This window comes from Solanum pennellii, chromosome 1, assembly GCF_001406875.1.
Source record: "Solanum pennellii chromosome 1, SPENNV200".
Classification (NCBI taxonomy): domain Eukaryota; kingdom Viridiplantae; phylum Streptophyta; class Magnoliopsida; order Solanales; family Solanaceae; genus Solanum; species Solanum pennellii.
Window position 1 is genome coordinate 88,833,149 of NC_028637.1, and position 19,827 is coordinate 88,852,975.

General features: G+C 27.7%; 1 protein-coding gene across 1 annotated transcript; it reads left to right on the forward strand.

Moving 5' to 3' along the window:
• The first annotated feature begins 11,489 nt into the window (after window positions 1–11,489).
• Window positions 11,490–14,228, forward strand: LOC107007985. The gene is made up of 3 exons (XM_015206858.2): window positions 11,490–11,837; window positions 11,935–12,362; window positions 12,640–14,228. Exons 1-3 carry the CDS (start codon window positions 11,745–11,747, stop codon window positions 13,958–13,960), a joined length of 1,842 nt encoding a protein of 613 aa, XP_015062344.1. The 5' UTR covers window positions 11,490–11,744; the 3' UTR covers window positions 13,961–14,228.
• Window positions 14,229–19,827: the final 5,599 nt, after the last annotated feature.

A 19,827-nucleotide genomic window follows, 5' to 3' on the forward strand; every position in this document is an offset into this window, starting at 1 on the left:
AGTTTGCTATAGCATACAAATATGAATTTTTTGTTTGCTATATGTGAAAGTTGCCCTTTAAAAATTATAGAGCTTTAAATTGTTGTATCACATAATTTTTATTTTTTAAAAGTGACGTTTGATTGTTGTTAGAGTTATCGTATGAGCTAATTCAAGAATTAGTAAGGCATGATTTAATTATTCAGTATTAGGAATTTGCTCTTTTGCTTTGCCTAGTATGATAAATATAAATCAATTCATAATTTATTATATATGTTCTAAATGCGTTATTTTAAATTTACAATGTATGATGTGGTAAAATGCATGGATAATTCAAAGTTAGCAGTAACACAACGTTCAATTTTAAGCTATAATTATGCCCTCTAAACAGGCTAGCAGTAATTATAATTATATTAATCCAATAATGTACTCTACTTAATCCATTTGATAAGAGAATCTTTTAGGGTATTTAATGCCTAGCTCCTAGGATTCCAACATGTTCATAAAATGGAAACGTACTATATATACCCCATTAACAGACCATTTATAATATAAATTTCATTAATTACACAATCAATGTATTGATTAAGTTATTAATATGGTCCATAAAGTAGGAAGCATCTATAAATATATTCCGTCTATAATATGAGTACAGTTTCTTTTATAGTTTTATTCAGACGAATTCATATATTTAACTTGTGACATATGATTAATTATTGTCATTCTTTTAATTATTTTTTTAAAAAATGCAGAATTATATGATATACCCTCACCCAATCCCTTTAAATAAGGATCTACCTAAAATTAAAGCACCTAATCAGCTGAAACAGTGTAAACTCATCGCATTTCCCTTCCTCCTAATACTCTCTGTCTGTAATTATTTATCCATTTTTTCTTCTGTTTCTAATTATTTGTCCATTTTTCTTTTTATGTTTATTTGTATTTACTTGTTCATTTTTTACAGATCAAGAAAGGATATTTTTTTCTTTTATTATACCCTCAATTAAATGATTGATTACTAGGGGTAAAATGGTAAATTCACTATGTCGTTAATTGTTTTTTTAATATGTGTGCTAATTCAAAAGTGGACAAATAATTAGGGACAGGTGTATAAATCAAGAAACTTACCCGCACCGGGTGTTTATACCAAGCCAATGCAATTTTCATTATCATGTGATTTAATGAAGTAAAATGAACTATAAATTTAAACATGTGGCATGCATGTATTGACTTGGTGTAAACACTCGGTAAGGATAAATTTTAACCCAAATAAACTTCCTTTACATATTCTCGCTAAAAGGGTAATAATACTAACAATGGCGAAATTAGAAATTATAATAATAAAATTATTAAAATGTGAATTTGTGAGTAATAGGGTAAAATAATATGACTTCAATATGAATTATTAAAATGTGAACTTGTGAGTAATAGGGTAAAATAATATGACTTCAATATAGGTTTTAAGAAGGCATATTTTGTGGATCATGTCTCTACGTAAACAGTTAAAAAAATAAAAATACATAGCTATACATATTTTGATCTCATTGCCAATCAACTTCTACAGAGCTCAGGCTAATTCAATATTATACATTGCTATATTATCTATTTTTACTGTGCATTTTTTACTAGTTTTTTCTTTACAATATAATCATTTTGTCAGTTCTATCTATTAGTCCTTTAACCACGTGTACAAATTCATATATATCATTTTAGCATTTTGTTTGGATGGTTATTACATATTATTTCATAATATATAGTGTTGTATCATATTGTATTGTCATAATGAATAGGTTGTTTGGATAGATTGTATTGTTTTTTATCGTAATATATTGTCACACATTTATAATTTAAATGATAAACTTTTTTTAAAAAAAAAAAGGTTCCAAAGTAGAACTACTATAAAAGAGTAGGATAAAAGATGATATATGATTATTAAATATATACAAATACAAAAATAAGAAGAAACTATTAAGATAACGATGCTATTTAATGATGACTTTAACTATATGACACAATAGGATTTAAATAATAATCAAAATAAATATTATATTTAAACCAAAAGATTCATTTGATCTTTTCCTGTTAACAAAAATGTTGTAAGTGAGTTCTTTTTTTTTAAAAAAAAAAAAAAGAAATAGAATAAGACATTGATAAGAAAACTGGTCAGGGATAATATTCTTCTATTTTCTTCTTTTTGATAAGACAAAAATAGAATTATGATGTTTGGTGAAAATTTATTTTTCTATAAATATTTGAACCATAACTGCCAAACAAATGAGAAAAATATATTGGAATGGATGGAAGAAAAAATGTAGTTCATATAGATAACTCTAACAAATACTACAAGTATTATCTGGTGATGGAACTATGTGAGGTTTATTGAAAATTAGAAATCTATTTAGTGTTGTTTATTTTAATTCTTAATTAAGAAAATCCGTTTAGTGAAAACATTTGTGTGTTTTGGATTGGTGAGATTTGTCAACGATAGAAAGTCAAACCTTGTGGATGCAACATTAATAATAAGCTAAAATATAAAAAATGAAGAGAGTTTAGTTACAACTTGTTGGATAGTTACACATTATCTACTATTCATAAATTATGTACTACCTTACATCTTATTTCATGGTTCTTTATTCGTTTCGTATCTGTTATTTATATTAAAATTTGATTAGTTTAAACTTATAATCAATAAAATCCATTCGTAAATAATATTCCTTATAAAAAAATAATTTCATAATGAAAACTTGAAATCCAAACTTGTAATAAAAAAAGAGTGGCTTCATCTATTATACAACAACCATGATATATATATAGTCTTTGAGTGAATAAAAAAAGAGAATTTATTAAAAAATAGTAATGTTGCCCAATTATGAACCAATCAAATAAACTAGCCAGGATCATCCTTTGGGCAATTGATGTAAAATTATTCAGCATAATGAACATTACTTTTCATGTTTGTAAAAAATTTAAATCTGCTACTTTTTTTTTATACTCAATTCATTTATTTTGCTTTAAAATAGTTATTTTTTAAAATAAAAACGTAATTTGTTCAAATCGTGCAATTCAACTTATTTAAAAAGCGAATTGATATGAGCTGAATTTATCGTTCGAATTAACCCATAAAAAACTTGTTAGTACTTTTTTTTTGTTTTACGTGTTAGATACACTCGTTAAAATAAAATATAGTTTTTATTTCATAATTCAAACAAATAATAAGAAAACAAAATTATGAAATTAAAAATAAGTTGGTAACAGTTAGGTTGCTACGCATTCTGGCCCCGCCGCTCAGCACAAATAACATTTGCTCGCTGAGTTAGAATCTGTTTGAATTGATTTATATAGATATTTTTAAGTTAAAAAAATGTTTTTAAGTATTTTATATTATTTAAATAAAAAATTAAGAACTAAACACTTTTTTTTAATCCAAAAATAATCAAACGTCAATAACTTATGAAACCTATTTGGATTAGTTTATTTTAAGTGCTTTAAAGTTCAAATAATTTTAAAAATAATTTTGTAAGGTTTGAATAAATAAAAAGTGATCTTAAGCACGTGTTTTCAAAGCCAAAATAACAAAAATTAAGTCACAAGCGTAAATTTAAAATCCGAACTTATGACGTTTAACTTATAAGTCATAAGTTATAAATCCATCCAAAACATACTCAAAAATACATTTAAACAAACTCGTATATTATATTATCTCATTTGTATCCGTTCAAATCCAACCTAATTACCTTTATTCTCACCTCTACTTAATTAGAAGGGAACCCAAATAAAAGAAAAATGATATGTACCAAGAATTCAAATTAAGTGAATAATACTCCCTTCACTAAGAACTAGTCATCAGCATTATCAACTTCATTACAAAAACATTGCACAAGACACAACATGTGTTTTTGTAAAAATAATTATTATTGGGGTCAATTTACAATGGTACTATACCAAATGTCTCGTATGATAGATCGAGGGCGTGCTAGAAATGTCTTTCTATTTTCATTTACAAACATAATTTGACTTTCGAGGTTACCTATATACTAGTAATAGGAACATACTTGTCCCATCCCATTCTATTAACGATCGTTCGATGTTAAAATAAGATAAATAAAGTTATTTCATGGATTCAGATATTTTATGCGATTAGTTATCCTGTTATATATATAGGAGATAAAGTATTTCATCATTATAACACAAATAATGAAATAAATATTTTATCCCTCATATCAAACGATCGATCGTAGCTCTTTTGGATTGGCTGGCAAACATGTAGATGAAGACCTATGAGTGTGGAAATATATGGATGAAATTCGGGGCAAAATTACTTTCAAGAAAATAATAACGGGTGGACCCGGAAACCCATCATAAAACAGCTACCTCTATTCATGATTAAACCAACTGTCAAATGGGCCCACATCTTCCATCCTGGACATGGGCCCTACTTTTTATTTATTTTTTTAAAAAGGAAAATTTTCAGAAATAACAAGTTCGAGACTTAATTATCTAATAGAACGACAGGTATAATATAGTAAACGTTTTTTAATTTGATTTTGTATGAAGTGGTATAACAATTTGCTTTTGTTGTATCATCGAATCGGTGCAGATTATCGTATCACTGATATAACACAAATTTTAAAAAGTATTGTATCACTCATAAGGTATCTATTTTTTTAAAAAAAAACTCTCACCATATTTGATGAAAAAATTTCAAAATTCTCACTATATTGTATAAGTTTGTCTTATTTAACTAATAATTATCATAATTAAAAAAAATAGGCTAAACCTATAACAAGAATTTATTTTGTATTTACATTGGCTGGAACGAAACCTACATTTGTAGACCCTCATATGAGATGACATCTGGCAATCCAGCAACTGTTGGACGACCTATCATTGGTCCCAAATATGATTGATAATGTATATACTATTAAATTTGTGTATTTGTATTTTATATCGAATTAATTTAATTACTTAAATTGTCTGTTAAAAAGGAGAATGAATAAGTAGTCAAGAAATTTCATTTTCTCGAATAATATAACAACGTTAGATGGGAAACGAAAAGCAAAGAAAATGAATTGGTACAGAATTTTATTTTTTGTTTTTGTTTTTTCATATGATATTTGATTTTCATAGTAGAGTTTGATGAAATTTGAATTTGTATCGAGAGTATAGTGTGTTCTAACAGACGTGACTGATCAGTATCTAAAGAAATTGAAATTCGAGATGTCTGATTAATAATGAAGGTGTTGGCATTGATACTAAATATTGTTATGTGAATCCACATGTTTTGTTGGAGGATTCCCCATCCCAATTATGAATGAAGATAAGCAAAGGCTCTAAGGAGAGGCATCAGCCACCAAGGGTTGTTTCTTATCTAAGCACCATGTACTTCAAACACCTCTTTTGTAATTTGTGTCTTCAATTATTGGCTTATTCCCAACTTCTTATGTCTTCTTGAATTGACATCATTTTGGATGATCCAAGCACTAGCTACAAAATTAAACCTATTCCTCTTCACACGTTGAATTCATAATTTGAAATAATTGTGCTAGACTGATAAATACTTCTTCATTTTGAATTAGAGGTTTCAAATTTGGAGAAATCTTCGAACTTTTCATGTGAGTACAAATTTATCAACTGTTATGATCTTTAAATTCTTAGATTGTATATTTATCAGTGAGTTCAGACTAAACCTAATATTATTCGAATATATATATATCTTTTCATGCATACTTCAAGGATCAAATAGAAGGGAATGGTTTAATTAACTCGTTCTAGACTCGCCTCTGATTACGCTAGCAATGTTACATTATATTGGAGGTGGGTGGGTGGGGGGTGGGGGTGTTGGAGGTCCAGGGTGGGTTCACTTATTTAAGATATGACACGTTTGTCTCAAATTATAGAAGTATTATGGTGATGTGGCAATACACATGGTTGAAAGTATAATTACTAAAATGTCCCTCCATTAAAGAGAAAGGTTTTGGGATGGGCCTTTTGTGCCTTTAAGACAAAACCAACTAGCTATCCGTATTTCATGTGCATTCATTAAATATAAAATGTGGATTAAATGGAAAAAAGCAAAAAGTGGATAAAGCATATTATATTAATATATATGATTCTTCTGCCTTAAATTAAAATTAATCAGAGTTGTAAATTGCAGTAGGATGATATATATTTTTTCAATCTTAATTAAATATTGTAGGATTGAATATTTTAAATACGAAATTGATTTTATTGAATAATATTTTATTTTTTATATGAGATTTTTTTTAATGTAAATTTGAATTTAATCAAGCTTCATATATATAAATATCGAGTGCGAAAGAAAAAATAATATTGTGCCTTAAGAGAGCACTCATTTTGCTTCTACTTTTACCGGCTTATCCTCTTTCTTTCTCTTTATTCTTCATTCCCTCCTTTAACAAATTTAATAGGAGTATTAATTAAAAATAAGCTTTTCTTCATAATATATGATATATATTCTTGTGCTTTATCCATGAAAGAAGATCCAACATGTGAAAAGACATGTCACATTGCTAGCTAAAAATAAATTAATAAAATAAAAAACTTTTATCTCTAACAAATTAAAAGTATTTAGATGAAATGATTTATGTAATTCAAGATCACATTAAAAAAAATTAAATTTCTATTATCCCACAATTAATATGAGGCAAATTAGATATTTTTGTACATTTAAGCTTGTAAATTCAAGATAAAAATAACGTTCATTAGTCACTTAAAGTTTTAATTGTAAAAATTAAAATTTTACAATAATAAACATATATTGGTTATTGGAATTGAAAAGTGGCTATTGTGATTTTTGCTTTGTTAAAGCATGGAAAAAATATTATAAGGTCTAATATTGGTTAAACTAAAAATTAAATTGAATTTATTTCTGATTGTATGATATATATTTTTCAATCTCATGTATTTTTGATATATTGCATTAAAAAGAAACAAATGAAAATGTGATCTTCGATCTAGGAAATAGCAATCCCAATTTCCATTGCATCAATAGAAACTATTTCTACCTTTAATTTTGAGTTTTGAAGTGGTGTTCAGATTTCATATATGGACGATCTAATTTTTTGGAAACTTAACAATATTTGACAATTGAATTTTTAAAATTTAACTCAAATTTCGCTGTCATATTTGAAGATAAATTTTTAAAATTGAAAAATCTTTTTCGCCAGAAAATTTGGTCAAATGATATTTTTTCTATGCTATTTCATTTTTTAAAAAATATTTTTATCCTTTTAACTAAAAAATAAAAAATAAAATAGTTTATTTTAAAATAAACAAAATATTATAATTTTTTTGATTTTCTAGCCAAATTCCGACAAAATTTTCTAGTCATTTTACACTCGGTTTTAAAATCTACTCACAGCATTTATGACCAAGGTTGCTAACTTGAATGCTGTTTTGCTTATTTATATACAGTTTGAATTTTTTAAGCTAATATTGTGATTCAACGTTTATCGAGGCCAATCACGAAAAGATTAGGAAATTTATGAAAAAACTATTAACGACCAAATTTTAATTTTCATTATTTTTATTTTACAGATAAATTATTCTGATAAAATCATGATTAATCGGTTTGTTAACCCCATATAAGGAAATTCTCACGTTTTTTATTAACGGGGGACATTATTAATATTTGGAGAATGAAAAGTTTTTTTAAATTTTTAAAGAAAAATACAAATAATAAGTAATAGTACACAAATTAGCAACAGAAAAATGAAATTGATAGGTGTACATTTACAACATGATTTATTACTAGGTTTTTTTTAGTCAGAAAACATTAATGTTTTATTCACATCGAAAAATTGAATAGGGTTGAACATTATATATAAAATTCTGTTTTTATACTTTGTACATTGATTTGACTTATCCATGGAGAAAAGAAATAACCTTATGGAGTACAAAAGCAAAAAAAAGTCCTAAAACTATATTTTTGCTTTTCTGGTATTCGATAATCACGTTAAAATTCAATTAAATATGAATTTAGATTAAAAAAATTCCATTTGTTCTTTAATAATTAAAGACGAAAACATAGCAATATAAGAAATCTATACTCCTCCGTCAAACAATACTTGTCTCCTATGTTAAAAACATATGTCCAACAATAGTTATTCACTTTATGAAAATCAATAGATAATTTTACACTTAGTTCTTAATTTATTCTTATGTTAATTATAATCATTTTTCAAACATTGTATTTATTATATTAAGGTTGATATAGTAAAATTAAATGTCTATTTATAGTTTCTCAAAAGATATACCAAGTCAACAGTGAACAACTATTGTTGGACAGTGAGTAGTTATTACTTTTAGCATAATAAGAAGAAAATTATTTTTGTTACATTAATTTTTATTCCTCAAATTATTTTAAATTTAAAATTATTCATTAATAATTAATATAAATATTAAGATGAAATAATCATATGTTATTATTTTTTTAAAACGTATAAAATTTAAAATAAATAAATAAAATGAACTTAGAAGGTAAATTAAATTGCTGCTTGTACTTTTTGATTGTAAGATTCATCAATGCAAACACCCAAACAATATTTGCCAAACTTTTTCTCCAAATAATTTAAGAAGAGGGTTTATTAATTATTTTTGTAACAAAAGAAAAGCAAAGGAACAAAAGGGTAATAATTTTTATCACGAGAATATTAATTAAAGTGGGTCGTAGATTCTCTATTTATTTTTATAATAACTTTTTTAATCTTATTTTATATGTTATTTTTTATTTCCACCCGTGATCTGGAAACCGGAATTATCAGTTTTTTCATCATAATCTTTCAATCCAGGAACCTTCTAAATTTTTATCAGATTTTTATTTTTATTTTTTAAAAAAAATGGGCTCTCAAAATTTACTTAATAATCTGATATTTTCTATCAAACAATTATTACTAGAGTAATTTAATATATTGCTGGTTTAGGTACAAGTGAAACATGAGAGATATCAAGACAATTGGGAATTTGGAATAAAACATACACCTAAATAAAAATATGAAATATTTCAAGAGACATCGAGATTTTGCTAAGTATTTACAATATTACGCTATTTTTTTTATTTTGATTTTTTTAAACCTTTTAAAAAAAATATAAATCAATTATGATTTCAAAAATTTATCCCCCTTTATACTAATTTCTTCTTTAATACGTATTGTTAGAAAATGACTTATTAATAAATATTAAAAATGACTTGTTAAATTGAAGTAGTCTATTTATTCTACTCTGGGCATGCTTATTAGTATTTTAAAATTGGGTTAAGTCAAACCTAATAAATAAAACATAAATTTAATTATATTATAATAATATTTAAATTACAAACAAATATAATATATAAATTATTATTAATACAATAAATAACAACCAAAGAAGCAGGGTATAAAAATTGAAGTAGTCTATTCATTCTATACTTCGAGCATGGTTTTTAGTATTTTCAATTTGGATTCTATCAAATCAAATAATAAAATTTAAACTATTAATACAATAAATAATAATCATTCAAATAAGATATAAAAATTGAAGTAGTCTATTCATTCTATACTTCGAGCATGGTTTTTAGTATTTTCAATTTGGATTCTATCAAATCAAATAATAAAATTTAAAATATTAATACAATAAATAATAATCATTCAAATAAGATATAAAAATTGAAGTAGTCTATTTATTCTGTACTCCGAGCATGGTTATTAGTATTTTCAATTTGGATTCTATCAAACCAAATAAAATAAATAAAAACTTAAAATATACTACTATAACGATATTTAAGTTATGATCTGAACAGATATAAAATTTAAACTATTAATACAATAAATAATAACCATTCAAATGAGATACAAAAATTGAAGTAGTCTATTCATTCTATACTCCGGGCATGGTTATTAGTATATTAAATTTGGGTGAAGTCAAAATTAATAAATAAATAAAAAATTAAATTTTACAAATATATGAAAAAATTTAAGTTATAATCTAGACAAATATAATATTTAAACTATAAATACAATAAATAACAACTATTCAAACAAGTATAAAAATTGAAATAGTCTATTTATTTCACACTCCGAACATGGTTATTAGTATTTTAAATATGGCTTAATTCAAATCTAATAAATAAATTAAAACATAAACTATACTGATGTAACAAAATTTAAGTTACGATCTAGACAATTATAATGTTTAAACTATTAATACAATAAATAACAATCATCAAATAAGGTGTTAAAATTGAAGTAGTCTATTTATTCTACTCTGAGAATGGTTAATCCTCTTTTCATTCGACGATATTCGTCTAATTTATGAAAATAAGAAATAATTTTATATTTTATTTTTAATTTATTTTTATTATATTTTTTAAAATATTATATTTACTATATTTAAACAATAAAATAGTAAAATTATCTTTTTATTCATAATTTCGTGCGATAATGTACAGAAATTGGGCAAAGAGAGTAAGAGATCGTTTGGTAGAATGTATTAAAGAAAATAATGCTTGTATTAACTTGATGTATTAATAGTACCTTGTTGGTAAACTTTTCAAAGCTATGCATAACTAAAGCTTGTATTAATAATACACTCTATTGTGTATTAAAGAGTGTATATTACTATTTCTATGTATTTTTATGCATTAGTAATCCAATGGGCTTTAATACATTCATTAACATTATTAAATACACAATTGACCTAAAAAACGTTTTTTACATCCTTTTTATTATATTTATGGAGGGTACTTTTGTAAACTAATAATATTTTTAGTATACAAAACTAAATATTGCATAAATAAAATTCTTATCATAAATAATGCTAACATAACTAATATAAATATCACTAATACAATCATTACTAATACACTATATTTTATCTGCCAAATTGTCCCTAAATATTTTGAATTTGGGTTAAGTTAAATCTAATAAATGAAGTGAAGGAATTACTTACTTCATTACTTTCTCCATTTATTTGTATTTATCACCATTAAAAATATTAAATAAAATTTAAATAGTTTAACTCTAGAATGCAAAATATGATAAATAAAATTGATCAAAAGAAAAGAAAAATAGTCTCTAGTTATAAAAGTATTTTGCCTCTTATTATCAAGTGATTTAATCTCAAATTCAAATTTAATCAGACAATATCAATGAGCCAAATTTCATTAACAAATTATAAGTATAAAAGTATTTTGCCTCTTATTAACAAGTGGTTCAATCTCAAATTCAAATTTAATCGGAGTATATCAATGAGTCAAATATTCATTAACAAAAATAGTTGCTAGGTATAAAAGTATTTTGTCTCTTATTATCAAATGGTTTAATGTCAAATTCAAATTTAATCAGACTATATCAATGAGCTAAATATTCATTAATAAAAATAATCTCTACATACAAATAAATTTTATCTCTTATTATGAAGCGGTTCAATGATAAATTCAAATTTAAGCGGACTATATCAATGAGCCAAATATTCATTAACTCAGAAAATAGGTAGTAGATCGTAGGGTGTGAGAGAGAAGAATATGGGATGGGTGGGTGGTTTGCCAGCGAAGAAGCAGAAGGATCAATGCTTTCTCTCTGCTCAGGTCAAAGCTGGCACTCTGTAATCTCTATTAAGCCTCTCTCTCTTCTATTTCTCTTCTCTTATTTACATCTCCACTCCATTCCCTCTCTCTCCCCCCCTTCACTTCTCTCTCTTCAAAATTCGAAGAGGAAAAATAAATGAGTATTTGAGAAGCTTTCTCAAAAACCAACAAGTGAAGCATTTTAATGGTTGATCATCATACATCAACCATGGCTGCCTCTCCTAATTCTTCTATTTCTTGTTCTGAAAAGAAACATTGGTGGATTAGCAATCGAAAGGTAAACCAAAAAAAAAAAACATGAAAATCTTATATTTTTGTTTATTTTCTTCCCCCAATTTAATAATGTGTTGTTTTTATATGATTTGATTACACAGATTGTTGATAAATATATTAAAGATGCGAAATTTCTCATTGCTACTCAAGAACCCAACGAGATTGCTTCTGCTGTTAATCTTCTCGACGCTGCTCTTGCTCTGTTACCTCGTTTTGAGTTAGCCCTTGAGTTAAAAGCTCGATCTTTACTCTATCTCCGGCGATTCAAAGACGTCGCCGATATGCTACAAGACTACATTCCCAGTCTGAAAATGACCGTCGATGAGACATCATCGTCGTCGACTTCGTCATCTGGGTCGTCGGATAACTCATCCACACAGTTCTCGAGAGAGAGAATGAAGCTACTTTCGTCTGGTAGTGGGTCACCGGGTCGTGATGAACCCGGGTTCAAGTGCTTTTCCGTTTCCGATTTGAAGAAGAAAGTTATGGCCGGAATCTACAAGAACTGTGATAAAGAAGGGCAATGGAGGTAATTTTTCTGTTCCATTGATTGTAACAATGGCTTGTATATTACGCAATAACAGCTAGCTGTATTTATAATTTGATAGGATTTTACTAATCTTGAATTTTTTTATTGCGTTCAAGTTAAATCTATTTTGTTGCTTTGCTTCGTTATAGTATTAACTAGTCCTTGAAAAATGTAATGTCTTTATTGAAATTGTTTTGTTTAGTGTGAATCTATGGTGAACGAGTTGACTTGAACAACACATTCAATTTTCATATTTGTTAATTGTTTTTTTTTCCAGGTACTTGGTTCTTGGTCAGGCTTGTTGCCATTTGGGTCTAATGGAAGATGCAATGGTACTCTTACAGACCGGTAAACGCATTGCTACGGATGCATTCCGTCGCGAAAGCATTTGCTGGTCGGATGATAGTTTTTCATTTGCTAAATTTCCAATCTCCGGTGAACCGGGCATTGGAAATAGCCAGCCTCCTAAAACGGAGTCGGAGAGCATTTCTCAACTACTCAGCCATATCAAGCTCTTGCTTCGTCGAAAGACAGCTGCAATTGCAGCTCTTGATGCAGGTCTTTATTCAGAAGCTATAAGACATTTTTCTAAAATTGTGGATGGTCGTCGTGGGGCTCCACAAGGGTTTTTGGCTGAATGTTACGTGCATAGGGCTTCAGCATATCGATCTTCTGGTCGAATTGCTGAGGCGATTGCTGATTGTAATCGAACATTAGCATTAGACCCTTCTTGCATCGATGCTCTTAGGACTAGAGCTGCTTTGTTTGAAGCTATTCGATGCTTGCCCGACAGTCTTCACGATCTTGAACATTTGAAACTGTTGTATAATTCAATTCTACGGGATAGGAAATTACCTGGACCTGTATGGAAGCGTCAATGTGTACAATACAGGGAGATTCCAGGGAGGCTTTGTTCTTTGGGTGCCAAAATGCAAGAACTGAAGCAGAGAGTTGCTTCTGGTGAAATGATGAATGTAGATAACTACGCGTTGATTGGTTTGAGACGGGGTTGTTCAAGATCTGAATTGGAAAGAGCACATCTTTTGCTCACTTTAAGACACAAACCTGATAAATCAACAAGTTTTGTGGAGAGGTGTGAGTTTGCGGATGAGAAGGATGTTGATTCTATAAGGGATCGCGCAAAATTGTCTTCCTTGCTATTGTATCGATTGATCCAGAAAGGTTATACAAAATTAATGACAACAATCATCGATGAAGAAGCTGCTGAGAAACAGAGAACTAAGGCAGCAGCTGCACTACAAGCAATGCAGCAGCAGCAACAACAAGTTCAGCAAACTCAAGAACTACAACAATCTCGAGCTGAACCAATCAGCAATGCAGCATCACGAAGAGCATTAGAGGCTGCTGCTTCGTCGAATACTACATCAAGAGTACCTCCAAAGGCTGCTGCTAATACTACACCATCATGTAACAACAGCAGGGCAGAAAGCAAAGTGGTGGTATCAACCTCAACAAATGCATCTTCACTTCAAGGTGTGTTCTGTAGAGACCTTGCAATTGTTGGAAATCTCTTGTCTCAAGCAGGAACCGGGTTTAATCGCCCTATTCCTATGAAATATGAGGCACTGAGCTGCTAATTCATCGTAGAAACCCGATGAAGAACACCTATTTAATTAGCTTGGACAATGTTTATACTATCGGCTCGCAGAGTGCAGATGAAAATCCTAAATTTGGTACCAATATCTTTGTACAAAGGGCAAGAAAAAAAATTGAAATTACTATATGCAGCCAGAAAAATTTTGCTACTTTATTTTTGTTTTTCTTTTGTTGTGCACTACATGTAATGTACATATAGTTAAATTCAGCACCTAAATTATCTACCAGTATTTGTTTTTGTTATTATTACATTGTTTTCTTTGTCATATTTACTTTCACCTTGTCCTTTGTTCATTTAGATTTGAATGGAAGCCAAATGAAATGTTGAAAAAGTAGCAAAATTTGGCTTCCATAATATGTCTTTATCTGCTTCTCTTCTTTCACAGAAATGTACAGTACATACATAGGCCATTGCATTAATTAGAGCACTACTTTGCTCTCTTCATTTATGTCAGGCTTATCTATTCACCACCCTGACATTCTACTTGATTAGTTTTTTTACTTGTGAAAAAACTTGAATCTTTTTTATTATAGATCTCGAATTTGTGTTTTTTTTTATATAAACCAAATAAAATGATGATGGAGTGGGCAGGCAAAGTTGCATTAATTGCCAAGAAGAGTGGACTAGGAGAAGAGAGTTGTCTATTTCATTAACTGATTAAAGTAATTTTTGAACAATTGAGAAGAACTATAGGTTATATTTATAGGTGTTTTTGGTGAGTAAATAGGGGGGTTTCTGTTCAAACTTTTTTCTATTGTCATTATCATATTTTTACTCTGTCATTATGGGTCCTCATTTAGTGCAGGACAGTAAGGTACGGGGTGAAAAAAAAAAGAAGGGGACCTCTTTAGCTACTATACTAGCTTTTTTTCTTTCCTTCCACAATCTACACACTCCTTTTTTCTTCTCTTTCTGGGTTTTTTTTGGCCCAAATTTCAATGTCTATCTCATCTACTTCCCCATACACATATGTCACCCATGCAAACGTAACATGTACTATTCTTACCTACTTGTACAATTTCTTCTTTCTCTATTCATTCATATATTAAATTTCTCTACGTGAATTCGGATTAGATAAACTCAAAGCAAAAAGTCGTACTAAGGGGTAAAATATTGTTGATTTGAAATGTTTTGGTTCATACGATTCGAATTCAATCTTTGGATAAAGGAGAGGCGAAGCTAGTTTGGAGTTTGCGGGTTAATCGACATAATGTGGGAATGAGAGTAAGGTAATGGTTGATTGGAAGTGATGCATAGATTAGATCCCATTGAAGACAGGGAAAATAAGAATCACAATGCATGATTGAACCAATGCAAGAACAAATATTCTTGTAGAGGTCGTCTGGCTTTTTGTGTAAGAAAATTTAGAGTGCTTAGGAAATAACAAGTTTCTTTGTAAAACAAAAAAAATAAAACTTTGTTATTATCAAAATCCCCATGTTAGTGTTCCCCACTTTCCACTTTCCATCTAAATGGACCACTACTCGTACACTATATATCTTGCCTTATACAACAATGAAATAATAGCCTCCAACTTTCATTCTTAATCAGAGATCTCGTACTTAACTATCGAAATTTAATAAAATTTTCTAGTACTAAAAAGTGGACCATCAAATACGTGAAAATCAGAAAAGATGAACAACTTAATATCAACTATATAAATTACCTAATAGTATTATCTATACACATAGCTATGGTTGAATGATAAAATTGTATATGCAAGATACATATGTTATATTATTGATTTAATCTATTTAAACATTGAATGAATATGAGTAAACTTTTCTATCATTTTTAGTTAGTGACTAATAAAATTAGTCTTTGCAATTCTTTCCTTTCAAGTGACTTCAGAAGATGAAATCAACTTCCTTTTGTATATAACACTTCATCTTTTTTCTTTCCTTTTATAATTCTTTCTCATGTATGGATAGGGTTGTAACCCTTTGCTTCTACACAAATCAACTCATTTCGTTATTCCCAAACTCCACATTGGGGAAAGTAAAAATTCCAAGAGGACCATCTTACCATGTTCCCCCCCTTTTTCCACTTTGCTCGTATGGTTGTTACGTATTATTTCATAATATATTATCGTATTATATTATATTGTATTGCTTCAATGAATCAATATAAAAAATGAAAAAAATACATTAAGGTAACAACACAACCATATCAAATCTATTGTTATATAAAATAAATCTGTTCATCGTTACCGCGTAACAATGGATTTAGACGATACAAAACTAAGTAACAATCAAAGCAGACATGGTATATAAACGAGTAACATTTATGCAAATGTTTGACAATTTAAAATTGTAATGTGAAATGAATATTAATACTTTGATTAACAACATAATGATGATTAATTAACATGGTGTTATAATAATTAAAGAGAGAATATATTCATACTTCCCTGGCACTTCTGAGTATTTTTTTTTTTTAATTATAGATAACAATCAATCATTCACAATATAGAGAGAGAAAAAGAAAAGAGCATAAAGAGAAAAGAGTCACGTGTAGCCCATAAAGAATACTCTGAAATCTGGAAATGTGGGTGACCAGTGAGGATTAACGAATCTAGATTAAGAGCAAAAAAATAAAAAGTACTCTACTATATTTCCATTTATTTACCAACATCTTATTAATCATAACATTTTGTACAATTATTATTGTTTTGCCTTATCATCACCAAAAAATGAAAAATGGCAAAATCATGATTCATTGTGTTACTATGGCCTTGTAACTTCATTATGTACCAATTAAATGTTTCTACATTACTAGAAACACTTTTTTTTCCCCACCGCACCATAAATTAGTTGGAAATTTATATTTTTCATCGAATAACTCAAACATGGCACAAAAGAAATCATTCCTCATTAAAATAGTGACAAGCTCTTTTTTTTTTCTTCAAGAAAACGTTACTATTTTTTCTTTTTCCATCAATAGTCAATGAATATCTTTTTTGTGCGGGGCTTTGGTCTAGTAGTCAATTGCAGTGTGTGATATGCGAGTTAGGCTTGTTATTAAAATAATGTTACGACTAATGGATACATGAACCTTGTTTGTTGAATAAAAGTCTAATATTTAAATAGAAAACGCAAAAAATTAGAGAAAAAGGGGGAATAAGAGTAAGTGGGTAAAAAAGTGTTTAAGGACAAGTTTTGCAGTGAAAGTATACATACACTGCAAAAACAAGTTTGAATTTAGCAATCTTTGCAAGTAGTTTCTCAAATCTCAATGTTAATAAAAACATTAGTTTATGAAAATTTCAATGCTAATTCTGACAAAAATAAAATAAAATATTCTATCCTTTGGGTAAAGCACGATAAGATTGAATAATTAGAATTATTTTAAGTAAGGTTATTTATATATAATTAGCCTATCAATTTGAAAAAAAACATCCTCTCAATCGAGAAAGAAAATTTACATTTTAAGTAAAGTATAAAAATAATAATATTGTCTTGAGGCGAAAGTGAAGGTATTAGCACTGTTATCTAAAGGGTATCTTTTGATATATGGTTAATTATATTAATAAATTAATACTTTAACTTTGAATTGTAGATACAAACCCCCTTTCCTATTTCCCACATATTTGTATAATAATAATAATAATAATAATAAGTATATCTTATTAGTTCATTAAGTTTTCCAAGAATTGGTTCATTGAAAAATGAAAAATGTAAGGTGATAATCCTACTTCTATGTTGTCACCTTTTTGTTTTTACTTTCATTTTTAACTATAAAGTGATATCATCACATAACTTTAAAGAACCAAAATTGTATGTAAGGTTTTACTTGCTTTCGTCTCGATTTATATAACATTTTTTTTCAATTTCGAGATTTAAGTAAATAAATTTATTTTTATCGTGATTTTTATATATTTAATATTGCTATTAAATTATTTGAAATATGTCATATAAATTAAGACATAAAAACGTTGATACACTTCATTCTTCCCATATTTGATTTAACACACTTTGCTTTCACATGTATTCGAAGAAATCGTAAACAACAAGTGTTTTATACTATTTTACTCTTTAACCCTTTTAAATATAATTAATATTTACATTAAAAATAATTTACTTAATAGATTGAAAATGAAAAAAGAAAATCAATTAAACTTTGATTTTGTAATAGTAGGTGTTTTGAGACTAAAATTAACAACTAACAAAAGACGATGAGAGTTATTTATTATGAGAAAGATATTTTTTGCACTCATTTATTTAAGCATAAAGCAATTAAAGTTTTTAATCATCCAAGTACATTTAGACTTATAATAATTCCTTCTTTACAATAGCATAGTACTATGATTCAACTTAATTGTTTTCGTCATATCCCACATTAATCTACTAGGACCTAACCATCTATAATTATCTTAGTAGGTCGAATATTAAGAGCCTGTTTGGCTCAGCTTAAAAGCTGGTCAAACTGACTTAAAAGCTGATTTTTGACTTATTTAGCTGTTTGGCAATACTCAAAATAACTTATTTTAAGTTAAAAAAAAACTTATTTTAAGCCAAAAGTTAAAAGCTGGGGTAGGGGTGTTTTTTTTTTTTAGCTTATAAGCTGTTTTAAGTTGACCACATTTTTATCTTTTTGCCCTTAATATTTTTATATAATCTCCAAATTACAACATAACCCTAACATCTCTTTCTTCCATTTTTCCCTTTTCACGTTTGGCATAGCAACTTCAGCACTTTTATCCAAACACATAACTGCTTATTTTAAAAATAAGTTTCAGCACTTTCAAAAGTATTCTTTTAAAGCTGCTTTTATTAAGCCTATCCAAGCGGGCCCTAAGTCTTCAATAGTGAAAAAAAAGTTTGGTATATTTATTAAATAAATGATATTATATTCTGAAAATAAAATAAAGAAAAAAAAAGAGAAAAGGGGGGAACACGTGATGTTTGAATGTTGGGGACATGGGAAAGAGGAGAAGTCGTGGCCAGATAAGGAATAGTAGTTGTAAAGAGTTTATTAGCAACAAATATTTATATATTATAACGGCGAAATTAGAATTTTTTAATAAAAAATTCAAAATTATATATATAATATTATGTTTTAATAATTTTATTTTATATCGAATGAAGTTTAAATGAATCTTTCGATTTTACTTGGCTCCGCTGTATGATGTCACTTCCTCCCTCCTCTGTGGATGCATGTGATTTTCTTCTCCAATTTTATGGATTTCACACTCACTTCATGTGCACTCTCTTTCTATTTCTCTGACTTTGGTTTTAGCCATTCCAATTGACATTGTATGCCAATTCAAACCTAGTATTTGATTTGGATTTTGATTAATTTAGATTTGAATAATGTTTAATTATTTAAATTTATGGATAGTGCATACGAATTCAATTGAATGATAACAATATAATATAATAATAAAATTTTATATTTAGTGATAATTTAACTTTAAATATTTATTTAATTCATAATGAATACATATTAATATAATTTTCATGTGTAGTTTAAGAAGGATGGTATATATTCAATCTTATTCTTATTTTATAAAAATAAAAAGATTATTTTCGATTAACTCCATTTTATTCGTGTGAAAACCAAATCTCTAGCGTCCAAATGTTCAATGAGTACATCCATGACTTTTAATCCCTGCAGATTCTTTTATTTTTTTTTTCTGTTCAATTAAAACAAAATTAATACCATGATGTGTCAACGACGTTCCTATATTGTGTTTGATTTTTATAGCAACCCTACATTTACTGATCAGTCAAATCATGTGCTTCTGTTTACATCTTTTCATCAATTTCACAAGTTTATGATTCTTTCTTACTTTGACTTAAATTAAAATCACAACCATATTGTAAAATTTTAATTTCATTAACATGT